Genomic DNA, 16,042 nt, shown 5'->3' with positions numbered 1-16,042 from the left:
TCAGTTGGCTCGACTAGATAAATCGAATAGATTTAATGACTTAATGTTCTTGGAATGTACTTGGATTGAACATTAAGTCATTTAATATATTTAATTTATAGTAAATATCGCCAAGGCTTATAATGAATATGCCTTCGAAATCGGCGTGTAAAATACCACTAAAGTATATGTCAGAGGTAGAAGTTTTAGTGCTATACCCACATTAATTTCAATACTATTTTTTTACAGAACTGAACTAAAGCCCAATGCAAGCCTATTACATGCAATAAATAGGTTTTTAAGTAAATAGAAAACTTTTGCCCCTTCTTGATAATTGACTTTCTAAGCATTAATAAACAAGTTTTTGTTAGCCGTGACATTTTTCCTACTATTGGCTACTATTGGTGTTTGATGGTAATGTCTCTTCAGGTGTTACCATTTTGTTACTTCTTTTATTTGTTCGTGCTCGTAGTCTTCTTTTCTATCATATAAATAAATGGAATAGGTTCAAGACCGGATCTAATAATAGCAGTCTTGTGAGGTTGTTGCACTTTCTTTGCAATAATATTCGTTTTTCATTTGTGATGGACTTAACAAGACTATATTGATGCCATGGATGGCCCTCGATATTTAAGGCATATATTATCTATAACTTTTATGGTTGTAAATCAATATTATTTAAAGTTCTACTAAAATTTACGCATTAAGGAGATAGAAGTTACAAAATTGTTGTATATTCTTACAACATTGGCTTTAGCGATCTCATTTAAGTTTAAACTAATTTTTCAACAGTGTTTAGTTTACGTGACATCGAATTTGTTACCAAATATTTTATCAGAACTAGTTAAAGAAATTCATCCATTACCTGCCCGAAAAGAAACTGCCTTTGTGATTTAAGTGTTGCCAAATGACATACTGATTAGTATGTTATCTAATTCTTATCTTTTTATCGTATTTGATTTAGGGTTTATAAAATCGATACAAAGCTTATGGCGCCATTTTGATATCTTTATATAGCAATAATGTTGCTAATATTCATGGGCCCTTACTCGACATGGTTGGGTCTTAAAGGGAAATCTTTAGCAAACTAATATCGAACGATCTTGATATTGTTATTTTTAACGCACTAACTTTAATTTTTCCAAAACTGTTTAAATTGGCTTTTAAAATAAAGAATAAAACTTATTTTGAAAATTGATCCTTTATAGTAATGAAGCTCTTTAAAAAATTGAATTAATAATATCGTTCAAATTGTTTCCAATATTGTATCAATATAATCAAGGTGTTAAAAACTTTTGTTTTTTGATATCTTAAAATAGTGTTTTCATTTTAATTAGATTTGATGTTTTTTTTCTTAATGTGATATTTTGGTCGATATATTATGTCAGACATTTTTTCTCGTTTCACATATCTAAGGAGCGATATTCAGATGTCACGATAAAAAAAAATCACTTTATGAAGATTGCCGAAGACTTTGACTCTAGAAAGATTGTAAATTATATATATGCACCATAAATATACTGGGACTTGGGGGTTCCGAGTTGGATAGCAATCTCTCTCCGGCCTTAAAAAGGCTTAAAATTGATAAACTTACCGGAGGTTTGCTCAGTCGCGTGCGATTGTTCGTTGTGATTTGATGCTGGTTGGAGTACTGAATTATCATTATGGAGCACAACAATGGAGGTTTTAAAGAGGATACGTCTTTAGAACATTCGGAACCGTCAACAGAATATAATGAAAAGAATACCTTGCAATTGGTTACTGGTACAGTGGATCCTGAAGAGGGCTGCAGCAATGAAACTTTGATGGATTTGAGGGAGAAGAAAAGTTTTTCAAAGCAACTGCCTTGGTACTATTCTCCTGTGTACTTGCTCTTCTGGGTCGGACTATTCTTCGCAGTGAGCTACACGCTTTTTAATTACCTGCCAACTGGTGTTAAGATAGATGAGGAATCCGACTTGCCAAACACTTTTGTGGCACAACGCGCGGAAAGCATACTGATCAAGCTCGATTTAATGGGTCCGAAGATAGCCGGGGATTACGTGACCGAAGTGGTTATGGTGGATTTTCTACTAAGCGAGATATCAAAAGTGCGTGAGGAGATGCGAGACGATCTCTATGAGATGGAGGTGGACGTACAGCACTCCAGTGGTGCCTTTCTCCACTGGCAAATGATAAATATGTACCAGGGCATTCAAAACGTAGTGGTGAAGCTGAGTACCAAAAGTTCCAACAGCACTTCCTATCTATTGGTAAACAGTCATTACGACTCAAAGCCCAGCAGTGTGGGTAAGTGAATATTATTGCTTTGTACCATAAAAGGGGATTGATTATTAATATCTTTGCAGGCACTGGCGATGCCGAACTTATGGTTGTCACCATGCTGGAAACTCTTCGTTTAATGGCCACATCTGAGGAGACCTTCCTGCACCCCATTGTGTTCTTATTCAATGGCGCCGAAGAGCAGCCCTTCCACGGATCGCATTCGTTTATAACCAACCACCGTTGGTCTGCCAACTGCAAGTAAGTACATTATTATATCTTTTAGGGAACTCTCTTTTTAAATTTGTTGTCTTTAAATCAGAGCGCTAGTCAACCTGGACTCGGCCGGTGCCGGCGGACGTGAAATCCTCTTCCAGGGGGGTCCCAACCATCCCTGGCTAATGAAGGCAAGTCAAATTCGTGTATTTCACTTGAAATTTATCTTAATGACCGGGCCGTAAAACTTCAAAAGTGTTGCTTTACTGGCACGCTTATCTTATCTGCATTTATTGTACGATATCCAATAAAAATCGTTTTTTTGCACTGCAGCAATACAAAAAGAGTGCCAAGCATCCGTTTGCCACGACCATGGCCGAGGAAATTTTTCAGGCCGATTTGATACCCTCCGACACGGATTTCCGGATCTTCCGAGACTTTGGACCGGTGCCAGGTGGGTTTATTCTATATCTAAGACTGATGTATCAATAGCCATATATATCTTAATCCAGGTCTGGACATGGCTGGTTGCTACAACGGCTTTGTGTACCACACAAAGTTCGATCGCATCAAAGTGATTTCCCGAAGTTCGATACAGAACACTGGCGATAATGTGTTTTCTCTGGTTCGAAGTATTTCCAATGCCGAGGAAATGTATGATACGGAGGTAGGTCATGAAAATGGTGATTACTTTACCCTCTTTTCATATGTATTTCTATTTGAATCAGGCTCACTCAGAGGGTCACTCGGTTTTCTTTGACTATCTGGGGCTTTTCTTCGTTTACTACACGGAGTCTACGGGGACGGCCCTTAACATCTCCTTCTCCCTGGGAGTCATCCTTGTTATTTGTATTTCTTTATGGCGAATGGCCAAGGTAACGGATCGGAGAGTGGGCACCTATGCCCGAGCCTTTGGGATGCAGTTCCTCCTGGCAATTCTGGGTTTTCTGCTGGCCCTTGCATTTCCATTGCTAATGTCGGTGTTCTACGATGCCGGAGATCGCACGATGACCTATTTCAGCAACAGCTGGTTGGTCATAGGCCTCTTCATCTGCCCCTCAATTATTGGACTAGTCTTACCATCGACTCTTTACTTGTCTCTGCGACCCAATGTAAGTGTGCAGAATGTCTTATTGTTTCAATATTTATACAAACATTTTCTTGATCCGTAGGAGAAGATTCCGCACACCTACCATCTTCAGATCGTGGGACATGCCTTCTGTGTTCTGCTGGCAGTACTTTGCATTCTACTTACGGCTGTTGGCATTCGAACGGCCTATCTCTTTATGATGTGTGTGTTCTTCTACCTGGGAGCTTTAATCATTAACCTGGCTAGTCGACTTCATGACAAGGGTAAGAGACCAGAATGAGATAGAAATGTGAGTTTAATGACACCTTCTCGTCTAATTTAGGTTATCTCTGGGCTGTGGTGCTTGGCGTTTGCCAGATTCTCCCCTATCTGTACTTCACCTATCTGTTCCATGCTCTTCTGGTCATCACCATTCCGATGACTAGCCGCAAGGGCATGGATGCCAACCCCGACTTGCTGATCTCCCTGGAGTGCGCCCTGGGTTCAATTCTGGCCATGGTCTTTCTGGTAGAGATTGTCTTTTGGTTAAAGAAATTATCAGTTGATTGAAGATTCTCCCTAGGCACCTTTGCTGAATATCTTTAGGCGTCCAAAGAGCATGGTTGGTGGTTTGGCTCTAGTGATGTTTATCTTTTGTATGATCTCTGTGTCGAACGTCGGATTTCCATATCGGGCCGAGACAAATGTGATGCGTCTTCACTTTCTGGTGAGCTAAGCGTTATTAAGTATAATTAACGAACATTTCTTAATTAAATATCTTGCATGGGTTTTAGGAGGTGCATCGTAAGTTCTACGAGTATGATGGATCCCTCAGTCTAGAGGACAGTGGATACTACTTCGACTTGCAGGATAGGCGTCTAGAGGCTCCGCTGCTGGACAAAATCAATCTTACTGGACTTACGCGCCTCGACGAGCAATGCGAAACGGAGATGAAGTGTGGCATGCCGTGCTTTAACCATCGTTGGTGTACCGCCGTGAAAGATGCCCGTTGGCTGCCCCGTGATGAGCCCGTCGATCTACCTGGTTCTCCGATTTTGCAGCTTCTGAATAAGACGGTTTCGGGAACTGAGTCCGATCCGAGGGTTCGCCTTGACTTCATAGTGTCATCAGGTCCGCCGAGGATGAGTTTCTTTGTGCAACCCCGGGAAGGAGTAAAAATGCTGAGCTGGTCATTCCTCCAGGGAATGCTGGACAGCCCATCAGTCTACAAGCCTCCATATCACATCTTCTTTGGCTACGGAAGCGACAACTCGCCAGTCGAATTCCATTTTGAAATGACGGTGGGTAGTTAATAATGTTATTTAAGTGACTTTATTTAACTTAAAAATTTGTATTTTCATTCTGCAGAAGAACGACGGCAACTTCGAAGTGCCGCTGGTTGAGTTGGGTATCTCTGGGCACTATATGAGCCATCTGAGTAAGCGTGATGCGACGACTCTGAAGTTCATTGAGGATCTACCGGACTTTGCTCACCCCATGGAGTGGCCTAGTTCCTATGAACGTTACATTTTCTGAGACTTTGTAAATTAGTATTAATATTTGGTACAAAAATAAAAAGTTAAGTTAAGAACTTATGAAAAACCATATTTCTCAATTTTGGGAGCGAACTATTTTACTTTTTCGATCAAGTTTATGAAAGAATGTCATAAAGATACTCAAATGATCATTGATCAAAGTGTACTGGTAAACGAGGCGCAATAAACATCCGACCAGATGCGATGCTATAAATCCACAATTGCCAAGAAGTGCCATTAAAAATCCAAAAAACAGCAAGTCAAGGTTTTATGATATTGGCATGAGTAAATCGTGCTTATTGGACTTTCCATCCTTTAAAGTGGAAGATTTGTTGGTTTTGGTTTGGTTAAAACTACTAAATTGGGTGGAAATTACGGCCTTGACTTTGGGCCCATCATGGGACTGCCGACCAGATGCGACTCAATAAATACATAAATCCGCCATAGCCAACAATTGTGATTACGATATGGGGCAAAGTCAGCGGTAATGATTTTGGTTTGGGTAATCAACTCGTCAGTCCCTCGAGGGCCGCAAAAGATCGAAAGGTTGGGATTTTATCGATGGCATACTCGAAAGTTTTGGTTGGTATGTACGCATTCCGATAGGAAAGCGTAAATAACACGCGCCATATAGCCATAAATATCGAATATCTTTATACTATGCTGAAGATATCAACCATATCGCATCATAAACCCAAACCACAATTTTAAATTGCGGATTGAGATGTCGGAAAGGTTAGTCGTGCGTCGAGAGTCGTGGAAGGTGCTCTTGCTTGGACGGTTCTCGAATCTCTAGCAAGTCAACAATGGGTGCTACAAAGGACGGCAAGGTGTGTGACTCAATCCCCATAAATTCCGGCTAAATTCCTCAGAACATAATTTGTGAAATTCTGGTGTTTCCCCAGACTCTTTTAGAATCTGATAACGTGAACGTCGAGGTGGAGGAAGTGAAGAAGTGGCCCAAGCAGTTTTCCTGGTACTTTGCCCCCACCTATCTTCTCTTCTGGGTGGGGCTCTTCTTCGCCGTCATCTACCCACTTTTCCAGGCTCTGCCCACCGGAATCAGGATCTCCGAGGAGGCGGATAAACCAGGACAGTTTGTGGCCGAAAGAGCACAGAATATACTGTTGAAAATAAGCCAGCTGGGACCCCGAGTGGTGGGTGATGTTAACAATGAAGTCACCGTTGTAAATCTTCTCCTCGACGAAATTGAAAAAGTGCGCCAGGTATTACGTGATGATATCTACGAAATGGAGGTGGAGGTGCAACGCGCATCCGGTTCCTATTTGATTAAGGGCCTCACCAATCACTATCAAGGTGTGCAAAATGTGATCGTGAGACTGAGTACGAAGAGTTCAAACAGCAGCAATTACCTTCTAGTGAACAGTCACTACGACACCAAGCCGGGGTCACCTGGTAAGTTTAATATAAATTGATATTTCCGGTGATTCAATAATAATTTTTAATAATTTTTGTATTCCTTTCAGGGGCCGGTGATGATGCCGCTATGGTTGTCGTAATGCTTGAAGTGCTTCGTCTGGTGGCCAGTTCAGGGGATCCCTTCCTGCACCCCATCATATTCCTATTCAACGGAGCCGAGGAGCAACCGATGCAGGGCTCACATGGGTTTGTCACTCAGCACAGGTGGGCTGCCAATTGCAAGTGAGTAAATTTATCTTTTGAAAATCTCTGTATAATCATATAATTGTTCGTATGAACAGGGCACTTCTCAACTTGGACTCGGCCGGTGCTGGTGGACGCGATCTGCTATTCCAGGGCGGTCCCAATCACCCGTGGCTGATGGAAGTAGGTTATTTTTAGTTCTCCTATAAACCCCCTGAAAGTCTGCAAAGTATTTGAAGATTAATGTTTACTTTGGAAAGCATTGCCTTGATCGCATTTCCGATATGGACGATATCACCCGTCTGGCTGCTGATCAATTAATCTAATCGATTGCCTTATCTTAGCATTACAGAAACAGTGCCCCACACCCGTTCGCTACCACTACGGCGGAGGAGATGTTCGAGGCCGGGATTATACCATCGGATACCGACTTTAGGGTCTTTCGTGACTTTGGAGTGGTGCCAGGTTGGTATCTAGGACCAGGAGTTCCTCCTTGAATAGGACTTAAGGGGTCTTCTCTTCCAGGCTTGGATATGGCTGGCGTCTACAATGGCTTCGTATACCACACGAAATTCGATCGCTACACGGTGATAAGCCGCGACTCTCTGCAGAATTCCGGTGACAATTTGTTGGCCCTGGTGTGGAGTATATCGAATGCTGAGGAAATGTATGACACTGAGGTGGGTTTCATCTTTCGAATGTTATTAGTCATCTGATTTAATCTTTTTCCAAACAGGCACATGCTTTGGGACATGCTGTGTTTTTCGACTTTATTGGCCTGTTCTTTGTCCACTATCAGGAGTCGACGAGCTTGGCCCTGAATCTCTGCTTCTCCTTTGGAGCCATCATCCTCGTTTGTGTCTCATTGTGGCGCATGTCAAGAGTCACGGGCCAGTCAATGGGCACCTATGCTGGGGTGTTTGGCCTTCTGTTTCTACTGGCCCTCGCAGGAGTCCTTCTTGCTGTAGGTTTCCCCCTGCTCATGGCAGTCTTCTACGATGCGGGAAATCGCACGTTGACTTACTTCAGTAATAGTTGGCTAGTGATTGGCTTGTACATTTGCCCTTCGGTCATTGGGCTAGTTCTACCTATGACTCTATATCTGACGTATAAGAAAACTGTAAGTTTAATCTTTCTGGAAACTTAAATACTTGTTATAATTTTGAACTGCAGGAGAAGATCCCTCACACCTACTACTTACATATAGTCGGACATGCCAACTGTGTCCTTTTGGCCATCTTGTGCTTGGCCACAACAGCCCTTAAATACCGTAGTGCATACCTATTCCTGATCTCCCTCATCTTCTATGTCGCAGCTCTGATCATTAATCTGCTGACCCGGCTGCATTGTCGAGGTAATTTTTATTTTTTTTTATTGAATGTAAAGAGCTTTTCTTAAAAACTATACAATTACAGGCTATCTTTGGTCTCTGGTGCTGATTGTCTTCCAGATACTACCCTTCATATATCACGCCTACTTGTTTCACATGTTCATACTCATCCTCATTCCGATGGTAGGTCGTTTCGGTGTGTCCACCAATCCGGATTTACTGATTGGTGCTTTGTGTGCCTTTGGCACTATTCTGGCCCTGTCCTTTGCGGTAAGATAAGTTTCTTCTTTTCTTGAACCTTACAAAATATTAGATCATTTTTAGGCTCCCCTAATTAATATTTTCCGTCGACCCAATTGCATGCTGGGTGGTTTGGCAGTCGTCATGTTTATTTTCTGCATGATTTCCGTCTCGGATGTGGGATTCCCCTACCGCGCCAAGACGAATGTGATGCGAGCGGACTTTATGGTGAGTGGAATATTTTATAATATTTATATCATGATTACTAATTGTATTTTTTCGTTGGAGCAGCAAGTGCATCGTAAGTTCTTCGAGTACAATGGTTCTCTGAGCCTCGAGGACTCTGGCTACTATTTCCACCTGGGCGATCGTAATAAAGAGGCCCCTCTGCGGGATTCCATGAATCTGACCGACCTAGTTCTCCTGGGCGAGGACTGCGACTCGGAGTTGATGTGCGGGATTCCCTGCTACCGATATTGTAGTGCCCGCAAAAATGCACTTTGGTTGGCACGAGAGGAGCTCGTGGATCTGCCATATCCCACTGTTTTGGAGTTTCTCAACAAGACAGTTCTTCCCGGTGGCTATCAGGTGCGCTTCGAGTTCCGCCTGACTGGACCCCCAAACATGGGCCTCTTCTTCAAGCCGCTGGATGGCGTGAGATTGCTTCGATGGACATTTGCCCCGGGCATGTTGGACAATCCGGCCACTTACAGGCCCCCTCTGGAGGTCATGATTACCTACGGCATCGACAACACGCCCATCGAGTTCTTCGTGGAACTTTCGGTTGGTGCTCTAATCCTCTAATCTCTTCTATTATATTGTTAATTAACTGACTTTCTAGAAGGACAACGGCAACTTTGATGAGCCTGTTTTTGAGATGGGCGTTTCCGGACACTATGTGAGTCCCCATGACAAGCGGGATGCGCTGAGCGAAGAGTTCCTGGCCACACTTCCCGACTTTGCCTTCTCCATGCAGTGGCCCAGTAGCTACGAACGCCATATATTCTAGGAAAGTTGGCTGATTAAAATACCAAGTCATTGACACTCCCGAATCGAAAAGTTTAAGTTTTTTTTTTCAGGTGTGTATGAATGGGGAAATGAATGGGGATCAAACATTGGATGCTGCATTTCACAATGCGCCGCTAGACAAACATTTGGTGGGGGAAGAGCAAGCAATGTTCCAAACGGTACAGATGCCATTTGTGCAAACATTCGGTGGCACAACGTGTGCAGCCGCAAGATGCGTATAAAAAGTGAGCCCTGGCCCATCGAAAGGCACACTCAGAGTTCACCAGCTCTTCCAGCAACAGCTAGCATTTCCAAAACCCACCAAAACCAATCAACATGAAGTTCTTCGCCGTCCTCGTCATCTTGTCTGCTGTTGTGGCCATCGCACAAGGAGGTTCCCCGCCTACTTCCACGCCTCCTTATTCGACTACTACCACTCCGTCATCGCCTACGACAACCACGTACACCTACACGACCAGCCCCTCGTACACATCGCCCACTTACACTGACACTACAACCACCACCGCGAAGCCCTTCAAGCAGCAGCTTCTGTCCCTGCTGTTCAACAAGAAGAGCGGATAGAACCATCACTCCGAACCACGATGCCGCCACTTCAAACGATCCGTATCACCTGAATAGCCTAAAAATAAAAAACACCAAAACAAACAAAAACCGCCTCTTGCATACTCAATACGAAATCGATGTTAACTATCTCACGTAGCATTGGGCAGCTGGGGTTCTATTTCTGGGGTAACTGGCATTTGCCCAACCGAACGCCCCATTCATTACCGCCTTTTGGCCGGACCTGTTCCCAAAAACATCTGCCCGCCTGCCGCAAAGGTCAAGCGGCACTTGCCACACTCAGTCGGTGGGTAAGTCAGTTGGCCAGACATGATCATGGTCAGGTGGCAATCATAATCCCCGGCGTGATGATCATCCAAGAGCCGAGTTAAATGTCTAATGATCGAGCTGACAAATTGATGTAGGAATGCAGCAGGCTGTCTCTGTCCGTCGCATGCAATCGAGGAAGAGTTATGAATGCCACAAGCCGGCCATGTACAACACGACTCGAGATGATCGAACCACCAACGCCCCACTAAATGCAGGTGCACAGTGGGCATTGCCTAAGTGGGATGCTTTCTTGGCAATGACGAGATGAAAAGTCAGTTAAAGAGGTGCCGAGATAATACCTTGAAAACAAGTACAATTTTAAATTGAATACTTCTCACATTTGAATTGTAACATTTTGTATTGTTAAGTTTTCACAATAACTTAAAAAAATATTTTTTTAGGTTAAGTATTCAATAAAAATTTAATGTAATTTTAACCAGGAACCAACAATTTAGTCTGTGTGTACTTAGTTAAATTTTAATTTAATAAGAGTAAAGTGAGGAAAGTATATTGGATTGGTTTTTATACCCGTTACTCGTAGAGTAAAAGGGTATATTGTATTCGTGCAAAAGTATGTAACAGGTAGAAGGAAGCGTTTCCGACCCTATAAAGTATATATATTCTTGTTCAGGATCACTAGCCGAGTCGATCTAGCCATGTCCGTCTGTCCGTCTGTCCGTCTGTCTGTCCGTCTGTCTGTCTGTCTGTCTGTCTGTCCGTATGAACGCTGAGATCTCGGAAACTATAAAAGCTAGAAGATTGGCATTTTGCATGCAGATTCTAGGAGTTCCTACGCAGCGCAAGTTTGTTTCAAACTGGTGCCACGCCCCCTTTAACGCCCACAATAGCTTATATACGATTTTAAAAATTTAAATATTTCGGAAAAGTAAAAATGCAGTTTTATTGTGTTTATCAATACCTATCGAAATGCGTGATCAAAGTTTCTATCTCCATCTCCCTCGCACTCCCTTTACCTGAGTAACGGGTATCTGATAGTCGGGGCACCCGACTATAGCGTTCTCTCTTGTTTTAAATAATGCCAATTCGAAATTCATTATTGCTTCATCGGCCTCTTAATATTATAGTATGAATTTATTAATTAATTTTAAATCTAATTAAAATAAATGCCTGACAATTTAATTTCTGTAAATATATTCAAATTTAAAATGAACCCTTTTTAAATTGATTTTTATTTATTTAAGATATTTTGATACAGATGTTTAAAGAACTCAAGCATCAATTCATACTGTGACATCGACAGGTTGTCATGTGAACAACTCATTCGACAAATTGCAGCAACAGCGGCGAACACAAATCGGATGGGTCGTGCACTTGTGGGTGGATTCGATTCATGATTCGGTTCATGAACGCTCCATGGGAAGATGGCATCAGCCACCGGGCAGGCTTCCGATCGGCGGGTCTTCAAAATGCTAGACACTCACTCGTAAATCTCCAGCTGCACGAGTGTGTCTGTGTGTAAAGTTCACGCGAATTGGTATAAATATGCAAAGAGCCGCCTCTGTTGGCCACAGTAACGGCTCGAGACGGACCCGGTGCAGACGACCAGCGAGGATCAAAGGATATACGATACAGCAACATGCAGTACCCAGTAAGGTGGAAGAGGGCTCCATGGGATGCACCCTACTAAAATCGGCCCCAACTCTTTGCAGATGCTTGTAGTAGCAGCCCTGCTGCTCAGCTTGGCCCAGGCCAGACCCCAAGGCAGACCCCAGGCCCAAGGAGAGCCCATTCCCATCATCAGGCAGGAGCAGGAGGTGAACTTCGATGGCTCCTACAAGTATCTGTATGAGACGGGCAACGGGATCAACGCCGAGGAGGAGGGCTATCTCAAGAACCCAGGCACCGACAATGCGGGACAGGTGAGTTGGGAAGGAAGGCGGTGAATTGAAAATCGTGCTTGGCATTTGCCGGCTACCAATTTGCCAAATGAACCCATTGTACAACTAACCCACATTTAAATCTCATCTGCTCTTTGGCGCAAAAGGTCGCGCAGGGCTCCTTCTCCTACACCTCACCCGAGGGCATCCCGATTCGGATAACCTATCTGGCGGACGAGAATGGGTTCCAGCCGCAGGGCGACCACCTGCCCACACCGCCACCCATCCCGCCTGCGATCCAGAAGGCACTGGCCTACTTGGCCACCGCTCCACCGCCGCCGCAAGATCAGCCGGGTGGGTTCAACAACCGACGGGGCTAGGGGCCCACCTCCACTCAAATTACCCGGTTCTACTCATTTACAAAACGTGTGCGAATTAACAATAAAACTGGCCATACAACAACAAAATGTTGAAAAGCTTTTCAATGATTAGCAAATGATTTAGCTGCGAAATTTATACTCGTACTAATCAACTTATGAAAAGGTAATCATAATAATTTTGTTTGTAACCCAGAAAGAAGGCATTTACAACCCTATAAAGTATATATATTCTTAACTAGTTGATATAGCAATGTCCGTTTGACGTTTGTTTTTTATACAGTTTGCGAGCTGTGTTTACAAGCTAGAAACTTGTAACTTTTATTATCGTATTTGTATTTGGTAAGTGTTAAACGCATAACAAGTTTGAAAACTGCGGTGATCGGACGTCTACCATAACGAAATTCGTGTCAAAATTGTTAAATTTGCCCTACTTGCCTTTTATTTCTAAGTAATTAATTTGGTTGTTTTCGGAAAACAAATGTTATAAAACAATTTGATTTATAAATTGTGTACATTTTTTTAAATAGGTATAGCCTTTTTATTCTATAGAAATGCTAAAAATAGACTTCAGTCAAATAACCCCCTTGGAAATAGTTAATTAAACTGAACAGTGTGAATCAGAATATGCCCTGAATATTTAGGTTTTATCGTTAAGGCACATGAATTTACAAAAAACCCGATTTTTTAATATCCCACAATTATGTGAATAGTAAAAAACGCCTGATTTTACTAGATAAGATTTCCAAAGTTCTATGTCCAATCGATTGGCATTTTAGAAGTGAGTCAAAACAATTAACGTTTATACATATTTCGAGATAAGTATAATTTTGAAAGCTACTTCGATTACAGCTTATGTTGCAATTAATTTGAGACAAGTACTTAAATAGGCTATTAACTTTGAAGTGAAAAATATATAAAGCATAGATTAGATTATAATTTGTATAAGGGGAATATTATGATGATTTTTCTCAGCAATTCAAAATAGTATTGCCTAGTTTTAGGCAGTTCCATAAAAATGATCTCATGGTCCTAAAAGACACAGCCACTTTTGGAAGCTGGTTAGACGATGTCCGAATATCTTGAAGGTACCACCAAGAAAAAACAACGAGAGTTAATAGTAATCCCAGTTAGCAATTCATCTCCATTAAATCGCATCACCCGCAGAGCCATCAGATCGGAAAGCTGCTTTCCCACAAATTATGAATTAATCGCCTCGTAAACCAAAACGCTTAATTGATCAAGTCACCGGTCGGAGCAGTGGCAATTAGACACAACAAGCCACTCCGAGTGTCTCCATTCCATGTGGGCGGATGGGGGTGCATCCGAAAGATATAAAGCTGGGGGCCGACGGCTAGATCTTTTCATTGCTCATCTTCGACGATGTGGCTGCGCGTAACGGTGAGTCGGCGGGATTGAAATACCATACACGTTAGTGGATTAACATAACCAGGACTTCGCAGATCGCTCTTCTATTGGCCTACGTGGCGGTGGTTCTCGCCCAGGCGGATGGTCGGTATCGTCCTCCGCCCACGAAGGCAAATGCCGGAGATGGACGCTATCGTGGTGGCAATGATGGACGCTATCGCGGAGGCGGCGATGGTCGATACTCCGGCGGCAACGATGGACGCTATGTCCACGACGACAACAAGTACCAGCACGACGATCGTCCTGGCGGGGATTATAAGGGCGACAATGGACGCTACGTGGGTGACAAGAACACAGGCGGAGGAGGAGGAGGAGGTGGTGGTGGCGGTGGAGCCGGAGCAGGAGGTGGTGGTGCGCCCGTCACAGTGCCAAGAACCACAGCCAGACCAGCGCCACGACCCACCACGGCAGCACCACCGGCAGTGATCGATCCGACGGCCAATTTGCCCAAGGGACGTGGCACCGGCGAAGGAGGCAACGGCTGGGCCATCATCCGCCAGGAGGACGACGTGGAGCAGGATGGCTATCACTATCTGTGGGTATTGATCTTCGAAAATAGTGCCTACTAAACACTTTCTCTACTAGTTGGGAAACGGAGAACGGCATCCTGGGCGAAGAGAGTGGACGCATCGAAAAGTTGACCGAGGAGGATGGCCTGCGATCGAAGGGCTTCTACGAATATACCGGACCCGATGGCATCCTATACCGCGTGGACTACGTGGCGGACGACAATGGCTTTGTGCCCAGTGCCGCCCACCTGCCCACGGCCCCGCCCCCACCGCCCTATGTGGCCAAGTTGTTGGCTTATCTCGAGGAAAATGGCAAGCTGAAGAAGAAGTAAATGTGGTGTGCAAATGTCAAAAGTTGCGGGCTAATAAACTGTTGTGCCATAAGTCTTGGATATAATTTGCATTATGGGGTTTACGATTCTCTTTTTTGGGGGCCTTGATTATTTTACATTTGTAGTATGGTCAACTGAAATGCTTGTTAGTGTTTCATTAATGATTCATTTAATGATTCAAGCACATATTAGTTTCACAAGTGGTTTTGTGATTAGATTTTTAATTTCTTAAAACATTTTTTTTAACCTCCCTCTGAGATAAACAACTAACTCTACATTTTTATAATGATTCAGTGTGTATTTCGGGTGATTCTTTATTTATTTAGGTAATAGTTTTATCTCAATGTAGGCAGGATTCGCTGTTGTATGTACTCCAGGACCTCATTGATGGTGTCGTGAATCCGGACGGGCTGAAAGTAAATTAGACAAAAGTGTGAAGTTTTGTTTTATTTAAAAGATTTTTCAAATACTTACATCTTTTTCTGCATTGATGCCATCTTTTGGCTGCTTCTGTTCCTCAACTGGCTCTCCAACTGGCTCCTGGACAGGCTCCTTTGACTCCTGGTACTCTGCGGTATCCGGCTGACAGTCCACATCGCAACCATCGTTGGGCTCCCCGTATTCATAGGCCTGATCCGATTCCCACAGTTTGTTCTCATTCACATAGCTGTACTGCTTTGCATCGGGATTGGATTCATCGCCATCTCGCACCCACTGGAACTGGATTATCTGCCAGCCGGTGCCGTTGAAGTTGAAGTCGATCATGAATCGCAGATGATCCCGGGGACCGAGCGATAGGTTATCACCAGCCTCCTGCACCCTGGCCTCCAGTTGTTCCTGGGCATTCCGGAAAATGCCCCGCAGATCGGTGGAGTACGGCTGACCACGATCCCCGTAACCACCGTCGTAGGGTCGGGGATCGTGCTGGTACTTTCCACTATTATCCGGCATATACCAACCCGTAGCTCCGTGCAGCTGGGGAACATATCGGCCGGGCTTCAATCGCTTTCGCAGATCTTCGTCCTGATCCTCTGCCCTGGCAGCCGCGATCAGCAACAGTGCAACTAGCAAACGTGTGTCCATGTCGACTACCTGATTACGTCTGACTCGACCCCAATGCACCCGCTGTCCATTTTAGTTTTGATCCCCATAGCCGATTGTCGTTTAGCTAATAAATCGCGGGGTTTATGTCCAAGACGACATCGTTTATATATCTTTAATATGGGCGGGACGCGAGCTGATTCGGTGGCCGGTGAATCGATATCAGCTCATCCGTATAGAAATTCTTTGCATACTAACAAGTCATTCAGACAGAAGCAACTTAGTTAGCAACTCGTTTGCATTGGCAACAACGTGTCGCTTTTAACCTTTCTGAGATGCAAGTCGGGGCAAGCCGGATCAAAAT

General features: G+C 43.7%; 6 protein-coding genes across 6 annotated transcripts; 5 read left to right on the top strand and 1 right to left on the bottom strand.

The window, feature by feature from the left end:
* Positions 1-1,595: 1,595 nt before the first annotated feature.
* LOC108046238 (endoplasmic reticulum metallopeptidase 1) lies at positions 1,596-5,062 on the top strand. The gene is made up of 11 exons (XM_017125841.1): positions 1,596-2,268; positions 2,328-2,502; positions 2,564-2,648; positions 2,791-2,911; positions 2,970-3,124; positions 3,186-3,569; positions 3,630-3,810; positions 3,870-4,054; positions 4,110-4,253; positions 4,321-4,827; positions 4,895-5,062. The coding sequence occupies exons 1-11, from the start codon at positions 1,644-1,646 to the stop codon at positions 5,060-5,062; spliced, it is 2,730 nt and encodes a 909-aa protein (XP_016981330.1). The 5' UTR covers positions 1,596-1,643.
* Positions 5,063-5,813: 751 nt separating this feature from the next.
* LOC108046239 (endoplasmic reticulum metallopeptidase 1) lies at positions 5,814-9,417 on the top strand. The gene is made up of 12 exons (XM_017125842.2): positions 5,814-5,891; positions 5,967-6,477; positions 6,549-6,723; positions 6,783-6,867; positions 7,029-7,149; positions 7,210-7,364; positions 7,421-7,804; positions 7,858-8,038; positions 8,100-8,284; positions 8,339-8,482; positions 8,546-9,037; positions 9,096-9,417. The coding sequence occupies exons 1-12, from the start codon at positions 5,868-5,870 to the stop codon at positions 9,261-9,263; spliced, it is 2,625 nt and encodes an 874-aa protein (XP_016981331.1). The 5' UTR covers positions 5,814-5,867; the 3' UTR covers positions 9,264-9,417.
* A 104-nt stretch (positions 9,418-9,521) lies between these two features.
* Positions 9,522-9,934, top strand: LOC108046243 (lysine-rich arabinogalactan protein 18). Its single transcript, XM_017125845.2, has one exon. It carries the CDS (start codon positions 9,599-9,601, stop codon positions 9,842-9,844), a length of 246 nt encoding a protein of 81 aa, XP_016981334.1. The 5' UTR covers positions 9,522-9,598; the 3' UTR covers positions 9,845-9,934.
* A 1,770-nt stretch (positions 9,935-11,704) lies between these two features.
* On the top strand, positions 11,705-12,371 carry LOC108046241 (endocuticle structural glycoprotein ABD-4). Its single transcript, XM_017125844.1, has 3 exons — positions 11,705-11,762; positions 11,824-12,033; positions 12,159-12,371. The coding sequence occupies exons 1-3, from the start codon at positions 11,751-11,753 to the stop codon at positions 12,369-12,371; spliced, it is 435 nt and encodes a 144-aa protein (XP_016981333.1). The 5' UTR covers positions 11,705-11,750.
* A 1,324-nt stretch (positions 12,372-13,695) lies between these two features.
* On the top strand, positions 13,696-14,689 carry LOC108046240 (larval cuticle protein LCP-30). The gene is made up of 3 exons (XM_017125843.2): positions 13,696-13,769; positions 13,832-14,331; positions 14,382-14,689. The coding sequence occupies exons 1-3, from the start codon at positions 13,752-13,754 to the stop codon at positions 14,635-14,637; spliced, it is 774 nt and encodes a 257-aa protein (XP_016981332.1). The 5' UTR covers positions 13,696-13,751; the 3' UTR covers positions 14,638-14,689.
* Positions 14,690-14,910: 221 nt separating this feature from the next.
* On the bottom strand, positions 14,911-15,721 carry LOC108046206. The gene is made up of 2 exons (XM_017125788.2): positions 15,112-15,721; positions 14,911-15,047 (listed from the first exon to the last, which is right to left on the bottom strand). Exons 1-2 carry the CDS (start codon positions 15,718-15,720, stop codon positions 14,973-14,975), a joined length of 684 nt encoding a protein of 227 aa, XP_016981277.1. The 5' UTR covers position 15,721; the 3' UTR covers positions 14,911-14,972.
* Positions 15,722-16,042: the final 321 nt, after the last annotated feature.

This window comes from Drosophila rhopaloa, unplaced genomic scaffold (genome assembly GCF_018152115.1).
Source record: "Drosophila rhopaloa isolate 14029-0021.01 unplaced genomic scaffold, ASM1815211v1 contig_115, whole genome shotgun sequence".
NCBI lineage: Eukaryota > Metazoa > Arthropoda > Insecta > Diptera > Drosophilidae > Drosophila > Drosophila rhopaloa.
This window is presented reverse-complemented; position numbering and strand designations above follow the sequence as displayed.

Excerpts from the sequence above, each read along its gene's own strand:
- LOC108046238 (XM_017125841.1), top strand. The coding sequence starts at position 1,644 with ATGGAGCACAACAATGGAGGTTTTAAAGAGGATACGTCTTTAGAACAT. Across the intron at positions 4,055-4,109 it reads TTCTGGCCATGGTCTTTCTG|GCACCTTTGCTGAATATCTT; the intron begins GTAGAGATTGTC and ends GATTCTCCCTAG. Across the intron at positions 4,828-4,894 it reads AATTCCATTTTGAAATGACG|AAGAACGACGGCAACTTCGA; the intron begins GTGGGTAGTTAA and ends TTCATTCTGCAG.
- LOC108046239 (XM_017125842.2), top strand. The coding sequence starts at position 5,868 with ATGGGTGCTACAAAGGACGGCAAG. Across the intron at positions 7,805-7,857 it reads ATCTGACGTATAAGAAAACT|GAGAAGATCCCTCACACCTA; the intron begins GTAAGTTTAATC and ends TTTGAACTGCAG. Across the intron at positions 8,039-8,099 it reads GACCCGGCTGCATTGTCGAG|GCTATCTTTGGTCTCTGGTG; the intron begins GTAATTTTTATT and ends ATACAATTACAG.
- LOC108046243 (XM_017125845.2), top strand. The coding sequence starts at position 9,599 with ATGAAGTTCTTCGCCGTCCTCGTCATCTTGTCTGCTGTTGTGGCCATC.
- LOC108046241 (XM_017125844.1), top strand. Across the intron at positions 12,034-12,158 it reads GCACCGACAATGCGGGACAG|GTCGCGCAGGGCTCCTTCTC; the intron begins GTGAGTTGGGAA and ends TTGGCGCAAAAG.
- LOC108046240 (XM_017125843.2), top strand. Across the intron at positions 14,332-14,381 it reads CAGGATGGCTATCACTATCT|TTGGGAAACGGAGAACGGCA; the intron begins GTGGGTATTGAT and ends TTTCTCTACTAG.
- LOC108046206 (XM_017125788.2), bottom strand. The coding sequence starts at position 15,720 with ATGGACACACGTTTGCTAGTTGCACTGTTGCTGATCGCGGCTGCCAGG. Across the intron at positions 15,048-15,111 it reads GCATCAATGCAGAAAAAGAT|CCCGTCCGGATTCACGACAC; the intron begins GTAAGTATTTGA and ends ATTTACTTTCAG.